Source organism: Ranitomeya imitator, chromosome 2 (assembly GCF_032444005.1).
Source record: "Ranitomeya imitator isolate aRanImi1 chromosome 2, aRanImi1.pri, whole genome shotgun sequence".
Taxonomy (NCBI): domain Eukaryota; kingdom Metazoa; phylum Chordata; class Amphibia; order Anura; family Dendrobatidae; genus Ranitomeya; species Ranitomeya imitator.
This window is the reverse complement of record NC_091283.1, coordinates 419518057-419538318: the sequence shown is the minus strand read 5'-3', so window position 1 is coordinate 419538318 and position 20262 is coordinate 419518057. Positions and strand designations below refer to the sequence as shown.

At 41.9% G+C, this 20262-nt stretch overlaps 1 protein-coding gene across 1 annotated transcript in view; it reads left to right on the top strand.

The window, feature by feature from the left end:
• The window catches only part of LOC138664259 (cytochrome P450 2G1-like), a 357037-nt gene that overhangs the window by 322099 nt on the left and 14676 nt on the right, over positions 1 to 20262 (top strand). The window contains exon 8 of the mRNA XM_069750800.1: positions 4876 to 5017. Within this exon, the coding sequence (XP_069606901.1) occupies positions 4876 to 5017 (142 nt within the window). The remainder of the gene's footprint in view (positions 1 to 4875; positions 5018 to 20262) is intronic.

Genomic DNA, 20262 nt, shown 5'->3' with positions numbered 1-20262 from the left:
ATGTTTGCAGTAATCCGCAAGTGCTAGTAAAAGATGTAAATAACAGGGTATTTGGTTGATACGTTTTTTGCAAAAAATGTATACTAAGCTGCTCTACCAATCTTCACGGTATACCCATATCAGAGCAGTCCTAACTAATGTATGCAATCCCTATCTGATGTATTTAAAAACCTGATCATCTGTATATTACCTGTGTGAACAGGGTTCAGAGAGGAAAAATCCATGTGTGCATACAGGGCAGAACAGCTTTTGTGCAGCTAGCCCAAGAGGAGTGGTGGAACTCCCCAGTCTTGTAGACACAAGAGAACAATCATGGAAACAGGAACACATGGGCTACTTGCACAGTGAACAAGTCTGTAAGAACATGTTCACACACCACCAAGAAACCTGAAGACACAAAAGAGAATGGTAAAACCAAAAACACTCAGTTTGAAAAAATGTTTGCAGTAATCCGCAAGTGCTAGTAAAAGATGTAAATAACAGGGTATTTGGTTGATAAGTTTTTTGCAAAAAATGTATACTAAGCTGCTCTACCAATCTTCACGGTATACCCATATCAGAGCAGTCCTAACTAATGTATGCAATCCCTATCTGATGTATTTAAAAACCTGATCATCTGTATATTACCTGTGTGAACAGGGTTCAGAGAGGAAAAATCCATGTGTGCATACAGGGCAGAACAGCTTTTGTGCAGCTAGCCCAAGAGGAGTGGTGGAACTCCCCAGTCTTGTAGACACAAGAGAACAATCATGGAAACAGGAACACATGGGCTACTTGCACAGTGAACAAGTCTGTAAGAACATGTTCACACACCACCAAGAAACCTGAAGACACAAAAGAGAATGGTAAAACCAAAAACACTCAGTTGTTCCTTGGGTAAGGAAAGCGCAGAGGAAGCGCATGGCGCCGTACAGGCGGACACAGCAACAGGATGCTGTGATGTGTGTTACGTGCAGATGGCTAGTCGGGCGCTAGATAGCTACCATCATCCGCGAGCAGTCAACAACTCTAGGGAGGGATACTTAGGAGCTTTCATCCATCGACATACATCCATCTACACACACACATTATATCAAGACAATACTAGCGCATGGCCGTGCGGTCATGCGCAGTTTATATAGTTGCAGCACAGGAAGCTGCTACAGAAGTTTTGCCCTTTCAGGACATGCCAGGAGGACCAATGGGATGTGCTGCAGTACCTGAGCATGTGACCCTCGATCTCCAACGGGAGATCTTGCCCTGGGCATGCTCAGTGTGTGCAAATAAGGACTTAGTCCCAGAGAAGCCCGCTTGCCGCAGATCAGTGCAGGGTACAACAGGAGAGCCAGAAAAGGCAGCAGTAACCCCCTGCACAGAATCAGTCCCAGCGAGACGCTGGGATCGACACCTCCGCTGAGCAGAGCCCACTGCGGCCGAAGCAGAATGGGAGACTGCAGCAGACATGGATCGAGATTCCCCCTGTGCAGCAGAGGAAACTCGACTCCTAACACATACATCAATAACATCAATAACCCTTTTCTGAAACATATTCGTCTGTATACCAGATTCGTGGATGATATTATGATGATTTGGGATGGAAGTAAAACTGAATTTGATGAGTTTGTAGAATATTTAAGTATCTCTAACACTGACAATATGTCATTTACATCTTGTTATGGAGCTAATAGTCTAGAGTACCTGGATGTGAAGATAGAAATTATTGAAGGCAAAATAGTAACAAAAGTTTTCAAAAAACAAAACGCAACCAATAACCTGTTGCATTTCAACAGTGCGCATCCTGCGCATACCAAGAGAGGACTGCCCTATAGCCAAATGGTGAGACTGCGTAAAATAAATAATAATAATAAAATTTTTGAAGAACAAATAAGCAAATTAAAATCTCGTTTTGTTAATAGAAGCTACCCCCTACAAGTATTAAAAGAAGCGGAAAATCACATTAGTAAGTTCTCACAGAGAGACTTCCTGAAAAGAAGAAAAAAAGAACCTTCTATTCAGGAAAATAACGCAATAGAGAGATTTTCTTTCTGTTTTAAACATAGTAGTATGGATAGCGTTATACATTCATCGATACGAAAAAATTGGCATGTGTTACAAACTGATAAAGATCTTGCAAGTATACACACTAATGCCCCTAAATTTGCTTACAAACGTACCCGTAATCTGTCAGACATGCTAGTGCATAATAGAATTTCAATACCCAGAGGTAGTTGGTTGACTAGTAACCCTTTAGTAGGCAACTACAAGGTGCGGTAATTGCAGATTTTGTCATCTTCATATTACACATAACCCTATTAAAATAGGATCCATCACACATAGAGTTCAGGATTATATCTTTTGTAAGAGTAAATTTGTAGTTTATGTTTTATTTTGTCCCTGCCGATATTTTTATATCGGAATAATAATAAGACCTATGATAACGAGATTTAAAGAACACTACAACTCGATAATAACAGGCAAAGGCTGTCTAAGGTTAATCTAGCACATGAAAGAGAAACATAACGCCAATCCTGATTTGCTTAATTTTGCTGGTCTAGAAATCGTCAAATACCCTCCGCAAGGAGGAGATCAGAATAATTTATTATTACAAAAAGAAGCCAGATGGATACTTGATTCTAACGCACAAGGTCCAATTGGCTTAAACGATCGGTTAGACATGGCGGTATTTTTATAAGCAGAAATGAACAAAGGGTTAAAAACTTAGGTACATGAGAAAAAAGAAAAAAGGGTCTGAAATAATGTTTCTTTAAGTTACAGTCTGCATATGAGAAATGATTACTTGTTATTAATTCACATTTTTTCATTTTGTATTCACTTTTTTGTATGTTTGTATATGCATGCACATCAGAAATCCTTAAAAAGGAAATGACGTAGGGTAATCATTCAATCACCTGGACCCGTTGAAGCACTCACTGTGCGAAACGGCCGTCGTCTTTCATCCACTCCCGCACCGTCCTGTTTGACCTGATGTCCTAACGGATGTACTACATGTTACTATTTTAACTTCCAATAAAGTACACGAATCTTACAGCAAAAAAGGGTGAGTGCCGCACTATTTTCCCTTTCTCTGTTTGATTATTTGGCTACATGCTTTTAGTGCAGAGCACCGTATGCCCAGCTTTTTCGTGACACCTGCATATTGGTTCCTTCTAAAGAGTCCAAGTCCATAAGAAGTCGTACTCTTCTGGTGCCGTCCCTTTCTATACTTCTGTTTTGTTGTGCAAGATACTACATGGGCTGTGCAAGATACTACATGGGCTGTGCAAGATACTACATGGTCTGTGCAATATACTACGTGACTCTGTTATATACTATGTGGCCTGTGCAAAATACTGCGTGGGCTGTGCTATATACTGCATGGGCTGTGCTATATACTACATATGCTGTGCAATATACTGCATGGGCTGTGCTATATACTATGTGGGCTGTGCTATATACTATGTGGGATGTGCTATATACTACTTAGGCTGTGCTATATACTACGTGGCTCTGTTATATACTATGTGGCCTGTGTTATATACTGCGTTGGCTGTGTTATATACTGCATGGGCTGTGTTATATACTGCGTGGGCTGTGCTATATACTACGTGGCTGTGCTATATACTACGTGGGCTGTGTTATATGCTACGCGGGCTGTGAGACTCTTTCGCCCGGGGCCCTCAAAAACTTGGAGCTGGCCCTGGCTTCACTAATTGGTCACGCCCGGCCGGTCGTGAACAGTCAGCGACAGATGCAGTCCGGCCGCGAATTTGCGCGGGATTTGAACCACACTTCGCTAATTGGTTGCGCCCGGCTGGCAAAATCCTGTGTATTTATTGCATCATTCTGAAATCTTCATAAATAAACTAAATACATATTCTAGAATACCCGATGCGTTAGAATCGGGCCACCATCTAGTATCTATATATAGGTTTATATTGGATCATCCCATCCATTACAATACGTGTCCTTTTGGGATCGGATAATTTTCAAGGAGCACAGTGTCACGCCTCCCGCATCTCCCTCTGGCTCTTTACATACTTACCTGCCCCGGCGCGCCGCTGTTGCCGCTTCTGCTGGGTCTTTTTCCGGCTCCCGGCGTGCGTGTCCAGCTCTGCGCACTCCCAGGGTGTCCGCATGCCGCTTGGCCTCCTCTTATCTTGCCTCCTCGCTGGAGCCTGTTTCTCAGCGGCAGCGCGTGCGCACTAAACCTTCCTGCTCCAGCGGTGCACACGTACTCCCACAGGCTAGTCTTCGCTCACTCCGTTCCTCCCCTTCGTGATCCTGGAGGTTGCCTGACCCAGAAGTCCTGAGCTACTCATCCAAAATCAGGTAGCCTCTCCCCCTGCTCTTTGCCTGATTGTCTATTGTGCTTCACACTAGCTTCAGGTCCCCTGCTTCCCTGAGCTTTCCTGTTTCTCCCCCACTCAGTCCACTCAGTATAATGATGTAGTACATAGAAAAACATGAAGAGGGGAGGAAGGGGATTCACCTGCCATTATTATTTCACTTAAACTGCATGAATGGAAAGTGCTTCCATAAAAATGAATGAAGAAAGCTGTCCATGTGCAGCCACCTCTCTATAACCATCAGCATGTGCCATGGTCTCAAAATAGATTCGGGTCCCAGCTTCACATTTATGGGACATATCTAGCATATCTTATTGATATGCAATAAATGTCCCAGATGGTAGTAACCCTTTTAGCTAAATGGGGGTTCCACTATGTAAAAGTTTACTGTGACCACAAGCTATCTTATCCTTAGGTAATTTCTCCTACTGCATCACCGCTTCAGTGACTTTTATTGCATTTTTTTAACCTGGGCAAATCTCTTATTTCTTCCATTTATAAATAGTAATTATGTACCCCAATATGACTAGCCTTTTGTTAATTCCAACAGGGAACCACAGTACTCCCTATTCTTGCCTCGGTATTAACAGATCCAGTCTGCTGGAAGACTCCTTATGATTTTAATCCAGAAAACTTCTTGGACCAGAATGGATCGTTCCACACACAGAATGCTTGGATGCCTTTCTCAGCAGGTACATTTCATGCTCCCTTGGAGGAAGAAAAGTTTAATGAGAGCATAGTGATTGTCAAGTAGGAAGGACTGGGACAAAGTATTTTGGTGAAATAAGGTGAACCGATGGTGCCCCCGTATCCTCTAGCAATAAATCCTCAAAGTAAAGGAATGGGTCAGACATAACAGGACCCCTAACACATCCCTTCCCCTCCGACAGGTCAGATAATTGTCATGCTGAGTAACTTCTCATAGACAAACCTGGCGTTGGGATAGTCATTGAGTCCCAGATCAAAAGCCAAGAGTGTACGTCATAAACTAAAGGAAGAGACACAGGCGTAGATAGGTAATGATCCAAGGTCAAGATACCAGGAGAATACAGATCAGAACACAGGGATTAAGCAGATGGATGGTCAGAATGAGGTTTTATATCAAGCAACGAAATAGCAACCAGCAGAACACAAGGCACAGAAAGACAAACCACACAGAGATAAATGTACGTGTGGCAGAGGTCTGGGACTAACATCCCAGCTAAGTAGCAGAGCAATCACCTGGGATAATCAATACCTTGAGACAGGCAGTACCTCCCAGTCTCAGATTCGACAGACAGCTGAGCTGTCAATCAAAACATCAACAGCTCAGCAAGCCCCTGCATCAGTTTGGATGGCTGTGCTATCAGTAACTGCATCCCAGACACACCAAGGGGTAAAATCGTGACAGTACCACCTCTTCCATGGGGGTCACCGGACCCCAGGTTTCCCAGGAAATTTTAGATTGAAGACCCCGACTAATCGCTCGATCTTCATATCTTGAGCTGGGACCCAGGATCTCTCCTCTGTTCTGTATCTCCTCCAGTCAATGAGGTATTGGAGGGAATTTTGGATTCTACAAGAATCCACAGTCAACTAAACCTCATACTCCAAGCAACCATCGGCAGAAACCGGAGGAGGTGGTGATGAGGGAGATACTGCCAAAGGGTCAAACTACAAACAAACATAAAAAGGGATTTATCGAATATGTTAAAGATGCGGAGGGATGGAGGAAACTACAATCTTAATGCCACCAGATTGACCACTTCTGGAATCTATAGTCCAATAAAGCATTGGACCCAACTTTGCAGACAGCACTTTAAGTTTAATATTTCTATATGAAAACCAAACTTTATCCCCAATTTTAAAAAGTACCCACAGAGCTCCTTCTATCAGCCTTAAGTTTTTGGCAAATCTGAGCAGTCCCAATATTGTTTTGAACCTCTCTCCAGACATCCCCAATTCTCTGCACAATGACCTCCACCTCAGAACAATCATAACTAATCCTAGTAAATTCATCAAAATGGGGATGAAAACCATAATTACAGAAAAATGGTGAGGTTACAGTAGACTGATTTACTCGATTGTTAAAGGCAAACTCAGCGAGAGGTAAAAATGAAGACTAGTCCTCCTGCCGAGCTGCCACAAAGCAACTTAAAACTTGTTCCAAAGATTAATTTGTCCTCTCAGTCTGACCATTGGTTTCAGGGTGGTAAGCAGATAAAAATGACAAGTCAATCCCAAGTTTACCACTAATGGCTCTCAAGAATGTATAGACAAATTGCATTTGTAACCTTTCAATGTGATAAATATACAACCGGGAGAGTGTTTCTACATTAGATAATCCTGGCAAAGGAACAAAATAAGCTTATTTGCTGAATCAATCAATCAACCACTACACAAATAGCAGTTTCCCACCATACAGAGGCAAATCTGTGATGAAATCCACGGACACACGAGTCCATGGTCTGTCTAGAATTAGCAATGGAGCCAATACCCGGCCGGCCAGCAATGACTGACTTTAAAGGGTGCAGAGACTTCATAACCATATACAAAATCTTTAAAATTCTGCATGGATGGCCACCAAAAAAGCTTAGCAGTGGCTTTCCATGTACCAGTAACCTCAGGATTGCCACTCAAAAAAGAATCATGAAACTCCTGTAACAGACCCAATCTTAGGTGCGCAGCCACAAATAATTTAGACCCTGGAGTAGCAGAAGGAGCCAATGACTGGACTTTACAGATCTCCTCTTCCAACTCCGAGGTTACCATATAAACCACAATGCCCTGAGGAATAATGGATGATGGAGGTTCTGGAGGAGAAACTGAATGAATAGACACTACAAGATAATGTGTCCGTCACCTTTCACATTCTTAGAACCCAGCCTGAACGTGACAGAGAAATTAAACCTAACGAAAAAAAAGGACCATATGGCCTGTCTAGGATTTAGCCGTTTAGCTGATTGATTGAATGTAAGCTAGATTCTTGAGATCAGTGACCACAGTAACTTGATGAACAACCCCCTCTAAAAAATACATCCATTCTTCAAAGGCCAATTGAACAGCACCTAACTCACAATTCCCAATATCATAATTTCAAATGAGAAGTTTTACAGTAAGAGTTTTGGACCCATACAATAAAACTGCCCCTACTAATGTCCGAAGAGTCCACTTCCGCAATAAATGGTTCTTGGAGATCAGGTTGGATTAGAATGGGAGAAGACCTGAAATACTCATCTAATTTTTCAAGAGCAATGATAGCACGCAGCAACCAATCATTGACATTGGCCCCCTTACATGTAAGGTCAGTAAGAGGTTTAGCAATCAGAGAAAAACTCTTCATAAATTTCCTATTATAGTTGGCGAATCTCAAAAAATGTTGCAAAATCTTAACCCCTTAACGACCGCTGATAAGTCAATTAACGGCGACAGATAAGGGTACTTATTCCTCAGCAATGCTTTTTAATGGCGTTGAGAAATTAGGTTATCGCTCTCCCCACCGGGGTAGCCGAGACCCCAGAGAACATGATTCGGTCAGGTTTACCATCCCCAGTGTGTGATCACTGTTATTCACCACAATTGGGACCACAAAAAAATTCTGATTTCCCATTTATTTCTCTCTCCTCTGATTTGATCTAGCACATCAGAGAGAGAAATGGGGTCCCTTGAGCCCCCCGGTGTTGTGAGTTCTGTTTTTGGGCTCCCTCTGGTGGTTGCTGATGGTACTGGGTGACTTGTCTTTCCTGGGTTTCTGGGTTCCACCTGTTCCATCAGCATATGGGAGTTTCCTATTTAACCTGGCTTTGCTGGCATTTCCTCGCCGGTTATCAATGTATCCAGTGTGTCTTGTTACCTCTGCTCCCTGCTCCTAGAACCTTCTGGTCAAGCTAAGTTTGGATTTTCCTGTTTTGGTGTTTTGCTTTATTTGGTTTTTAGTCCAGCCTGCAGATATGTGATTCTTGCTGCTGGTTGCTCTAGTGGGCTGAAATTGCTCCTCATGTACCATGAGTTGGCACATGAGTTCAAGTAATTTCAGGATGGTTTTTTGAAGGGTTTTTCGCTGACCGCGCAGTTCACTTTTGTATCCTCTGCTATCTAGCTTTAGCGGGCCTCATTTTGCTGAAACTGTTTTCATACTGCGTATGTGTTTTCCTCTCATTTCACCGTCATTATATGTGGGGGGCTGCTATTTCTGTGGGGGATTTCTCTGGAGGCAAGAGAGGTCTGTGTTTCTTCTAATAGGGGAAGTTAGATCTTCGGCTGGAGCGAGACGTCTAGGATCATCGTAGGCACGTTCCCCGGCTACTTTTATTTGTGTGTTAGGTTCAGGGTCGCGGTCAGCTCAGGTTCCATCGCCCTAGAGCTTGTTTGTATCTGTGCTTGTCCTTTAGTGATCCCCTGCCATTGGGATCATGACACCCCGGTACCTGTGGTGTCCCTCGATTCCTGTAGCTCTATCCCTTCGGCGTCTTCTTCCAAGAAGAAAATGGCTGGCTCATGCGCAGTGCGCCCGCTGAGATCTGCTGGCCAGCACCCAACAACAATAGGATATTTCTCCTATTGGTTCATTTTGATCACTGTGATAGGCTCTATCACAGTGATCAAAATAAAAAAAATAGTAAATCAAACCCCCCTTTATCACCCCCTTGATTAGATAAGAATAATACAATTTTAAAAATATATTGTTAGGGCTAGCGGAACGCATCGAGTAAATATAGATGTTTTATTGTAATTGATGCGTTCGCAGCCCGGGGTCCACCGTGCAGGAGAACCTGCTGCTAGCAAACGGCGGAACTATATGGCGGTATGAACTACTTCTGTTAATTCACAGAGTAGCCGTGAAATCAAAGCACTGCGCCCTGTTAGACTTCACAGAGGCACAGGCTAACTTCCCAACTGAGAGCAGTCAGTGGTCATGCATGCGCACAAAACTCCTCGCCAGAGGTGCCAGCATTCTAGGGGCTTATTTCAGCCGGGTCCCTGAACACAAACTTACATGACCACACTGGCGCAAAGCACATAACATAGAAAGATACTAGCGCATGGTGTGGCCATGCAAGCCTTAAATAGTTGCAACACGTACAGGACCTTCCTAGAAGGACCAATGAGGCTGCCACAGAGCCTGAGCACCTACAGGACCTTCCTGAAGGACCAATAGCTTTAGCTGCAGTATCTGAACATGTGACCCTCGATCTCCACTGAGAGATCTTACTCTGGGCATGCTCAGAACGAGAAAAGCAGGACTTAGTCCCTGAAGCGTCTGCACCCTACGAGCCGCCCCTATGGTTCCATCTTTCATGCTATTGTTCTCCTTCGGGCCTGTCCCTGACACTCCCTGTATAGGGGGTGGTTTCACTAGGTCAGCTTGCTCAGGGGGCTCTGGTATCACGACCCAGAGGGTCCACTCTAGGTGGTGCTACTGAGGCGTGACATTGGAGTTACGGTTGTGGTGTGGGGGTTACGGATGTTGGAGTTGGAGTTAGGGTTTTGTTGGGTTTAGGATTGTGTTGGTGTTACAATTTTGTTGGGGTCACGGTTGTGTTGGGGTTATGGTTGGGGATAGGGTGGTGTTGGAGTTGGGTTAGGGTTGTGGTTAGGGTTAGGGTTGGGATTAGAGTCAGAGGTAGGGCTGTGTTAGGATTGGAGTTAGAATTGGGGGGTTTCTACTGTTTAGGTACAATCGGGCGGTCTCCAAACGCGATATGGCGTCCCCCATTTATTCCAGCCAATTTTGGGTTCAAAAAGTCAAACAGTGCTCCCTCCCTTCTGAACCCGGCCATGCTCCCAAACAGTGGCTTTCCCCCACATATGGGGTATCGGTGTACTCAGGAGAAATTGCACAACAAATTTTGTGGTCCATTTGCTATTGGTACCCGTGTGAAAATAAAAAAAATTTGGGTCTAAAGTAAATTTTGTGTGAAAAAAGTAAAATGTTCATTTTTTTTTCACATTTCAAAAATTGCTGTGATGCATCTAAAGGTTTAATAAATTCTTGAATGTGGTTTTGAGTACCTTGAGAGGTGCAGTTTTTAGATTGGTGTCACTTTTGGGTATTTTTTGTCATAATGACCCCTCAAACTCACTTTCAAATGTGAGGTGGTCCCTGAAAAAATGGTTTTGTAAATTCCTTTTGAAAACTGAGAAATCACTGGTCACCGTTTAACTCTTATAACGTCCTAACAAAAAAATTATGTTTCCAAATTTGTGCTGATATAAAGTAGACATGTGGGAAATATTATTTATTAACTATTTTGTGCGATATGACAATCTGATTTAAGGACACAAAAATTAAAAGTTTGAAAATTGCAAAATTTTTAAACTTTTTGACAATTTTACATTTTTTTTCATAAGTAAATGCAATTCATACCGAATAAATTTTACCACTAATATGAAGTACAATATGTCATGAAAAAAAAAATCTCAATCAGTGGAATACATTGAAGCGTTCCAGAGCTATAACCTTATAAAATGACAGTGGTCAGACTTGTAAAAATTGGCTTGCTCATGAAGTACAAAATTGGCCCTGTCACTAAGGGGTTAAGCTCACAAGGTTGAATCCAATCAATTATGGCCTGCACCTTCCCTAGGTGCATCTTAAACCCTTCTGCTGGCAAGATAAACCCCAAGAATTAAATTTCTTTTATAGAAAAAACACATTTCTCTAATTTAGCAAACAAAGAGTTCTCTCTCAACATTTGTAACACAATATGGACATGTTCCTGGCGAGAATCCAAATCAGTCGAAAAAATTAGAATATCATCCAGGTAAATCCCAACATATCTTCCAATGCAATCAGAGAAAATGTTCATAATATTTTGAAAAAGGTGTATTGAATAACCAAAATGGCATGACAAGAGTTTCAAATAGACTCCGTTTTCCAATCATCACCCTTCCGGATGCGTATCAAATTGTAAGCTCCTCTAATATCAATTTTAGAAAACCACCTGGCCCCAGAATCATTTTCTTTAGGTTGGGATGAGTGGTAGTGGGTATTTTTTAACTGTGATTTTGTTTAGTTCTCAGGAAATTGAGGCATATAGAGTCCTCCATCTTTCTTTCTCACAAAGAAAAATCCAGCAGCTACAGGGAATAGGGGAGGACAGATAATAATAATAATATTTATATAGCGCCAACATATTCCGCAGCGCTTTACAAATTATAGAGGGGACTTGTACAGACAATAGACATTACAGCATAACAGAAATCACAGTTCAAAATAGATACCAAGAGGAATGACGGCCCTGCTCGCAAGCTTACAATCTATGAGGATGAGATATGACCCTTCCATACACTTTAGTTAACATATTCTTTTGCGGCTGTCCGTTCAGGCCCAGATAAATTTTAAAAGGTGGGCTTTAGGTAATCTGACATTAGGGATAAGATTATTAGCACAATCATAATGACAATGGGGAGGTAGTTCTCCACCTCTTTTTCTGAGAGCACATCTCCGAAGTCCTTCAGGTACCCTGGCACAACCTCCATGCTAGCAGAGCATATTTGTACAGATTTTAGACATTTCTTGTAATAATTGGGGCACCATTTAACAATCTCCTTCTGGCAACGATCAATAACAGGATTATGAATATACAACAATGGAAGCCCCAGTACTAACGCAGCAGGTAAATTATCCAAAGCAAAACAGGAGATGCCTTCAGAGTGGAGTGCTTCCACTGGGAGCGTGAAATACACCGTTGCCCTCTTGAACAAATTCTGAGCTAATAGTGTCTTGTCAAGGGCAAACATTTTAATGGGTGTTTCTAAACTAACTGTCTCTAATCCTAACTTCAAAATCAGTCCTGAATCAATAACTTTAGCAGCAAACCCACAGCCAATGAACCCCAATGTTGACAATATTTAGTTCTTGATGGATAACATTTATCAGTACTTTATCAGAGGAAGAAAAAGGTACCTGGGAGTCTGGGTGACTTCCCCTGCCATCACCTAAACTCATACATTCTCCGGATGGTTTGCTTGCCTGAGGATGAGTTGGACAATACTTGAGAAAATGTCCAGAGACCACAGTACAGGCAGAATCCAAGATCTTGTCTAGGTTTTTTCTTCACAACATGAAAACTGACAACTCTAATCTTCAATGGCTTCATATCCGGTAAATGGGCCTTCTCTGGGGAGGTGTTATGGGCAGTCTGCTGTTCAACTTGTCTTTCATGGATTCTGCAGTCCATTCATATGGCTGGGATCATGGCATCTGCCAGAGAACAAGGGATGTCATGAAGGACAAGAACATCCTTAAGAGTTTCAGAAAGGCCTTTATGAAATTGACACTAGAGAGCTGCATCATTCCACAGAACTTCAGTAAATCACTGACTGAATTCAATGTTGTATTCTTCAGCTGTGCAACCCCCAGGTTCATGATTTTATCCTCAGTGACCTGGCTCCTCTTGGATTCATCATAGAGTAGAGCAGGCCTAAAGGCGTCAACAGAAGATCGTTCTGGGGCTTATGGTGACAATGAAAACACCCAAGTCAGAGGACCCCCTCGCAGTAGGGACTAATTATTACCACCCACTGGAACTCATCCCCTGAAATTGGGATCTCAGGGTATAAAGGAGTGTTTATAAAATTATCTGACCCTGAAACTGATATTGTGATGACTCCAGACTCTGGCATTTTTGAGCCAGACCCTGTGTCATCTGCGTCAAGTTCTTTGCAACCAAAGAGAGCTAGACTTGTCTATACCCCTGAAGCCTGAAGAATAGTATTAAATTTAATATTACAAATCTTAAAATGTAATAAAATATAAAAACAAGGCATATTGATTTTACATCTAAAACATATTTAGAACATAAAGGATATGATCCTGTGATGATTTGATCCCTTGGGAGACCCAAATTGGACATATACAGTATGGTCACACAGCACTCTATAGTTATTCAGATCTGCTGGCCGAATAAAGAGTCAAAAAAAGAATAATCGATGAGGATCAATTGTAACAAATAAAATTTGATCCTGTGAAGACTTAGATTCATGGGAACCAAAAAACAACAGTGAACTGTGACCGTGAGTCACTGGGAAAAATTGTTAAGTCACATTGATTGTTAAGAAGAAAGAAATATATATGTATATAGAAACTGTGTCATGACAACAGGAATTATGTCAGAAAAGGGAAAAAAAGAGAACAAAATAAGCAATTATCATTTTTATGTGGTGAACATGAATTCCCTTTAAAACAGATTTATTAACAAATGTCTAAAAAAAACACATTCCCAGTGATTTTATGCAAAACACTTTTTGCCCCGAAAATTTTTTTTGACCAAGGTCTAGCGTATACCCTATAATAAACCTTATCTGTCTCCTACCTTGCTGTGGAGGTTGGCACCCTAGATGTACGATTTTGGCACCCCCACTCACCGCAGGCTATCCCTCACTACCCTATCTCACTCTATGTTCAAAGGTGAGAAAACAATATTCGAAGAACAGAGATGAAAAAAGCAAAAAAATGTTAAAAAAACAAAATATAACTAAACAATCATAAACAAAAACAATAATCAGCCTCAATAGAGCAGTAGCTTTTGGGTTTAACACTATAATAGTTCACCAGGCCCATATTCTATTTTGATCATCTTTGACCTTAAAGGGACTCTGTCATCTGAATTTGGCGGGCTCTGTTTACGGTCCGATGGGCGGTGTTTTCTTTTCTTTCATGCACCCTTTCCTTTCCCGCTGGCCGCAATATTGTGTTGAATTTGATTAGGTTTCCTCCGTAGTACATGCGTGCGCAAGGCAATCTTGCCTTGTGCACGTGCAGTATGCTTTGCCAAACTACAGGCAAAGCCGAAAAGCATTAGTGCGCATGCGCCGGCACACTATGTCCCGGAACACAGCAAAATACTTCCAGGACATAGTGCACCGGCGCATGCGCACTAATGCTTTTCGGCTTTGCCCGCAGTTGGGCAAAGTGCGTGCGCAAGGCAAGATTGCATTGCGCACGCGTGTACTATGGAGGAAATCTAATCAAATTCAACACAATATTGCAGCCAGTGGGAAAGGAAGGGGTGCATGAAAGAAAAGAAAACACCGCCCATCGGACCATAAACAGAGCCTGCCAAATTCAAGTGACAGGTTCCCTTTAAATAGCCTAATTTGCTTATTCAGTAAGTTAGATAGGTATACTTTTAGACTGCTAGATACATATTCAAAATAGCATCAATGCATAGATAAATTCTATATCTCATCCAAACAATATGGATATAGATGAAAAGTCACTTATCCTATATAGGATGTGCCCCATTGCGCTTCCCCATTGTACGGTTCATCAGGAGACCCTTCAGATGCATGGAGTACCAATATCAGATGCCATATGGATAAAATAGCATAGCTGGAGGTCACAAGCGGGTGGAGTTATATACCCCCATAGATGGCAATGCTCCAATCAGCACCGTCCCCAAAATCGATGGCGGCAAAAAACAACTGCGTTACAAAATAGTTTCTTACTTGGGTTCAGGCTTACAGTTGGTTGCGGCAATGCAGCGTGTATTCCAGCATATTGTGCAGGACCGGAAGTAGCGTTACCTTGCCTCCGTTTACTTTCGATGCCAGGAGCGTTCCACGTCTGGAAAGCAAACAACACTATGCTCCCTACGGCGTGGCCCACATAATCTATTGCCGACGCCTACAAACACACAGCGCTGACTACCTCATTTCCGGCTCACAGCGGTGCCTATGTATTTCAACCAGGGATGCAATATTAATACCCATATTTCCCACATACAGAGATACAATTCAAAAAAATCTCCATTTGCTGAAGGGAAAAATAGCTTTTGGGTACCTGCAATTTATGTTGATAATATTGGATACTCAGATGTTCCCAATATCATATACAATACAGCCCCCAAAGCAAATCACAAATCATTCCCTTAAACACCTGAAGCTCACTACAGTACTAGATTAAATTATCATGATTTAAAAATAAGAATGCAAAATAACCTAATCCAAAACTCCCTAATAGGGTGCATGTGCAAACATGCTATAACATTCAGAAAAGACAAAATGCCCCACACTAACAACAATTAGGAGCTTGGGTCTCAGAAAGCAATTTGTGTGTCAAACCTTCAACTAGATAGCAAAGATTAAAGCAATATCATTGTCCTTACAACATTTTTTTACCTGAATTAAGTTGACCGTAGGAAACAATCCACTAACTGCACTATGCCCATATTAGCACCATATAATACATTGAAAAGTTCTTATCTGGGATCTGAAGACCAATTAAATGCCTCAACGCGTTTCCCTTCCATAGTGTAAGTTCATCAGGAGAGAAATGGTACATCCAGTGTCAAAAGATAAATGACACCCGGCACACTAGGCCATCTGGTTGCAGATCACCTGTTTACTAGGGTCAACTAACCAAAAACATTGTAAAGACATTGATATTGCTTTAATCTTTGTTATCAAGTGATCTGGCTTATCTAAAAAGATCACTTATTGTACTTGGTGATTTGTTTAATGTTTTATAAAGTGGCCTGGGCATATGTGAGTGTATGAAATTTTATGTATCTAGTAGACACACGCCTTAGACCATTATAAGTCATTATAGTGCCAAAGTTGCTATGCATATAAAATCATCTTTGTCTGTATTACATCCTTTGTTTACAAAAAGCACTATAACACTTTATCTGCTGTTATAATGCACCAGTGAGTTAATCTATGTGAATTGGGTCTATTATTTTCTATCTCCATCATTTAGAAGCTTGAGCCAACGTCACCTTCCCTTCTCCCTCCTCTTCTATTTTTTTTCATCTCACATTTTGCTTAAGGAGGGATGGTAGGGTGAACGTTGAGGGTTAACAAGGGAGAGCCGACGGTGAGTGGGGGCACCATTTTGCGTGATTATTTAGAATGCCAACCTCCGTGGCAAGGTAGGAACAATAAATTAGGGCAAGTGGAGGGCGAATCAGCTTAGGCTTACCCCTCCTCCCCCTTCCCAACCAAATGGACACATACCTAGTTTTGTTTTTTTTTTATCTTGGTATCTGGTTGTTATTTTCATTTTTTTGTAGCTAGAATGGATTTCTAGGGCGCCAAAGGAGGCAACTTTTGTTGTTTGGTTGGGTCTATTTGATAGACCACTAATATTTGGACATACCTCCTTTGGTTCACCAATAAACATACCCTGTACACCTTATTTTCTTTCCTAATATCCACGGCACACCGATTAGAATATTTAACTGTACGTCTTTAGTGTTTGGTACACGGCTAGGGTAATCTAGGCTGCATTCAGGGTGAGCCTACGATGAGCAGGGGTGCCATTTTGTGCTCAAGCTAGGGTGCTAACCTCCAATGTAAGGAAGGGTGTACTAGGGTATAATAGGGTCTTATAGGGCTTATTGTTGACATCCACTACATCTGTACTGGACAGGCTGGTTGCATTTTTTGTCAATTTTTGTCTGTGTTAAATTTTAATGGTTTAAATAAAGATTGGTTTTAGGTTATGGTTTCATGTTCAATTCGGTTATGGGCCTACGATGGTATTTCTTCCATTTGGAAAATTTTTAATTGTTTGTATTCTTTATTGTGAATGATTGGAGAGTGACGCGAAGGGCCATGTTTTAAAAAACCTTTTTGAATATTGGACCAATGTGAGGCGTTTATGAAGAGCTTGAGTAGTCCTGCCCACATAAAGTTTCTGGCAGGAACATATTATGAAATATACAACGAAACTTGTAGTGCAGGACATGGGTCTTTTTATAGGAAAGGTTTCATTGGCCTGTGCTGAAGTAAAAGTAGAGAGACCATCCCAAACAGCATGGCAGCAAAGACAGTTCCTACCATGACACTTGATTTTATTTTCTCATTGAGACCTCGTTGTGGAGGGGTTATCCATTTCTATAACTCTACTTGGAGACAGGACATTTTTAAGTTGGGGCCTTTCTGAAAGTTAAAATCAGGTTTTTATGTTATGTATTTGCCAAAACCAGATCATTCTTCAATATATGCCAATTATCTTGAAACATTTTTTGTATATTCCTATGTTGATAATTGAAGGTAGCTATAAAATTTAATTCAAATTTATTGTCATTCTTTTTGACTGTTTTCCTTAAAAGAGATTTTTGGTCCCCATCTTTAGAAATATTGTAGGTGTGTATGAGGAGGTTTTTTTTTGAGTACTTCTGTTCTATGAACCTATCTTTCATAATTACTGCTTGATCTATGAAATCTGTTTCTAAAATGTAATTTTTTCTGATCATTTTGAACTAGTTTTGGGAAATATTTTGCAACCATTTGGAGTTGTGCCAGCTCTCATAATGGATATAGCTATTTGCATCTACTTTTAGTGCATACCTGTTGGTTGGAGATGAACACAAGTAAATCTAAAAAGTCAATGGAGTGATTACTGACCTTAGAGCAAAAATATAATCCCCAATTAATTGAATTAATTTCATTCATTAATAAAGATTTCGACTTTAGTCAGAGAATTATCCCAAATGATGAACAGGTCATCAATATACCTTTTGTGTAAGACAATGTTCTTGTGGGTATCTCTAGTGATGAAAAGTTCCTCAAAGACCCCCATAAAAAGGTTTGCATAGGTTTGTGCCTCCTTGGAACCCATAGCAGTTCCTTTTATTTAATTATAAAACTTTTTTAAAAGCATAAAATAATAATTTTTCAAAATGAAGGACATTCCTTCTAAAATGAACTCTTTATGAGTAACTGACATTCTATTATCAAGTTATAAAAAAAATAAAACATTGGAATATTGGAATATAATGACGTGACATCTAGAGTTAGAAATAAAAAAGAAGATTCCCATCTAATATCTTTCAAAATTTCAATAAGCTGGCAGGAATCTCTTAAATAGCTTGACAGGTTGTTCACATGTGGATGCATAATGATATCTGTTATAAAAGGTAATTCAGTACCACAATGGACATAGAAGTCAGCGCACATACAGTGACCTGGCAATAACCCAAAAAACAAGAATGAGCTCTGAGACGTGGGAACTCTGTTGACCGCAATTCCTAATCCTCTCCAACCACACTAAAGGCAGCCGTGGATTGCGCCTGACGCTCCCTATGCAACTCGGCACGGCCTGAGAAACTAGCTAGCCTGAAGATAGAAAATAAGCCTACCTTGCCTCAGAGAAATACCCCAAAGGAAGAGGCAGCCCCCACATATAATGACTGTGAGTTAAGATGAAAAGACAAACGTAGTGATGAAATAGATTTAGCAAAGTGAGGCCCAACTTTCTGAACAGAGCGAGGATAGGAAAGGTAACTTTGCGGTCAACACAAAACCATACAAAGACCACGCAAAGGGGGCAAAAAGACCCTTCGTACCGAACTAACGGCACGGAGGTACACCCTCTGCGTCCCAGAGCTTCCAGCAACGGGAAAAAAACAAATAGACAAGCTGGACAGAAAAAAACAGCAAACAAATAGCAAAGAGGAACTTAGCTATGCAGAGCAGCAGGCCAAAGGAACGATCCAGGAGGAAACAGGTCCAATACTAGAACATTGACTGGAGGCCAGGATCAAAGCACTAGGTGGAGTTAAATAGAGCAGCACCTAACGACTTCACCACATCACCTGAGGAAGGAAACTCAGAAGCCGCAGTACCATTTTCCTCCACCAACGGAAGCTCACAGAGAGAACCAGCCGAAGTACCACTTGTGACCACAGGAGGGAGCTCTGCCACAGAATTCACAACAGTACCCCCCCCTTGAGGAGGGGTCACCGAACCCTCACCAGAGCTCCCAGGACGACCAGGATGAGCCATATGAAAGGCACGAACAAGATCGGGAGCATGGACATCAGAGGCAAAGACCCAGGAATTATCTTCCTGAGCATAACCCTTCCACTTAACCAGATACTGGAGTTTCCGCCTTGAAACACGAGAATCCAAAATCTTCTCCACAATATACTCCAACTCCCCCTCCACCAAAACCGGGGCAGGAGGATCAACAGATGAAACCATAGGTGCCACGTATCTCCGCAACAATGACCTATGGAATACGTTATGTATGGAAAAAGAATCTGGAGGGGTCAGACGAAAAGACACAGGATTAAGAACCTCAGAAATCCTATATGGACCAATAAAACGAGGTTTAAACTTAGGAGAGGAAACCTTCATAGGAATATGACGAGAAGATAACCAAACCAAGTCCCCAACCCGAAGTCGGGGACCCACACAGCGTCTGCGATTAGCGAAACGTTGAGCCTTCTCCTGGGACAAAGTCAAATTGTCCACTACATGAGTCCAAATCTGCTGCAACCTGTCCACCACAGTATCCACACCAGGACAGTCCGAAGACTCAACCTGTCCTGAAGAGAAACGAGGATGGAACCCAGAGTTGCAGAAAAACGGTGAAACCAAGGTAGCCGAGCTGGCCCGATTATTAAGGGCGAACTCAGCCAAAGGCAAAAAGGACACCCAGTCATCCTGATCAGCAGAAACAAAGCATCTCAGATATGTTTCCAAGGTCTGATTGGTTCGTTCGGTCTGGCCATTAGTCTGAGGATGGAAAGCCGAGGAAAAAGACAAGTCAATGCCCATCCTACCACAAAAGGCTCGCCAAAACCTCGAAACAAACTGGGAACCTCTGTCAGAAACGATATTCTCTGGAATGCCATGTAAACGAACCACATGCTGGAAAAACAGTGGCACCAAATCAGAGGAGAAAGGCAATTTAGGCAAGGGTACCAAATGGACCATCTTAGAGAAGCGATCACAGACCACCCAAATGACTGACATCTTTTGAGAGACGGGAAGATCTGAAATGAAATCCATAGAGATATGTGTCCAAGGCCTCTTCGGGACCGGCAAGGGCAAAAGCAACCCACTGGCACGAGAACAGCAGGGCTTAGCCCGAGCACAAATCCCACAGGACTGCACAAAAATACGCACATCCCGCGACAGAGATGGCCACCAAAAGGATCTAGCCACTAACTCTCTGGTACCAAAGATTCCAGGATGACCAGCCAACACCGAACAATGAACC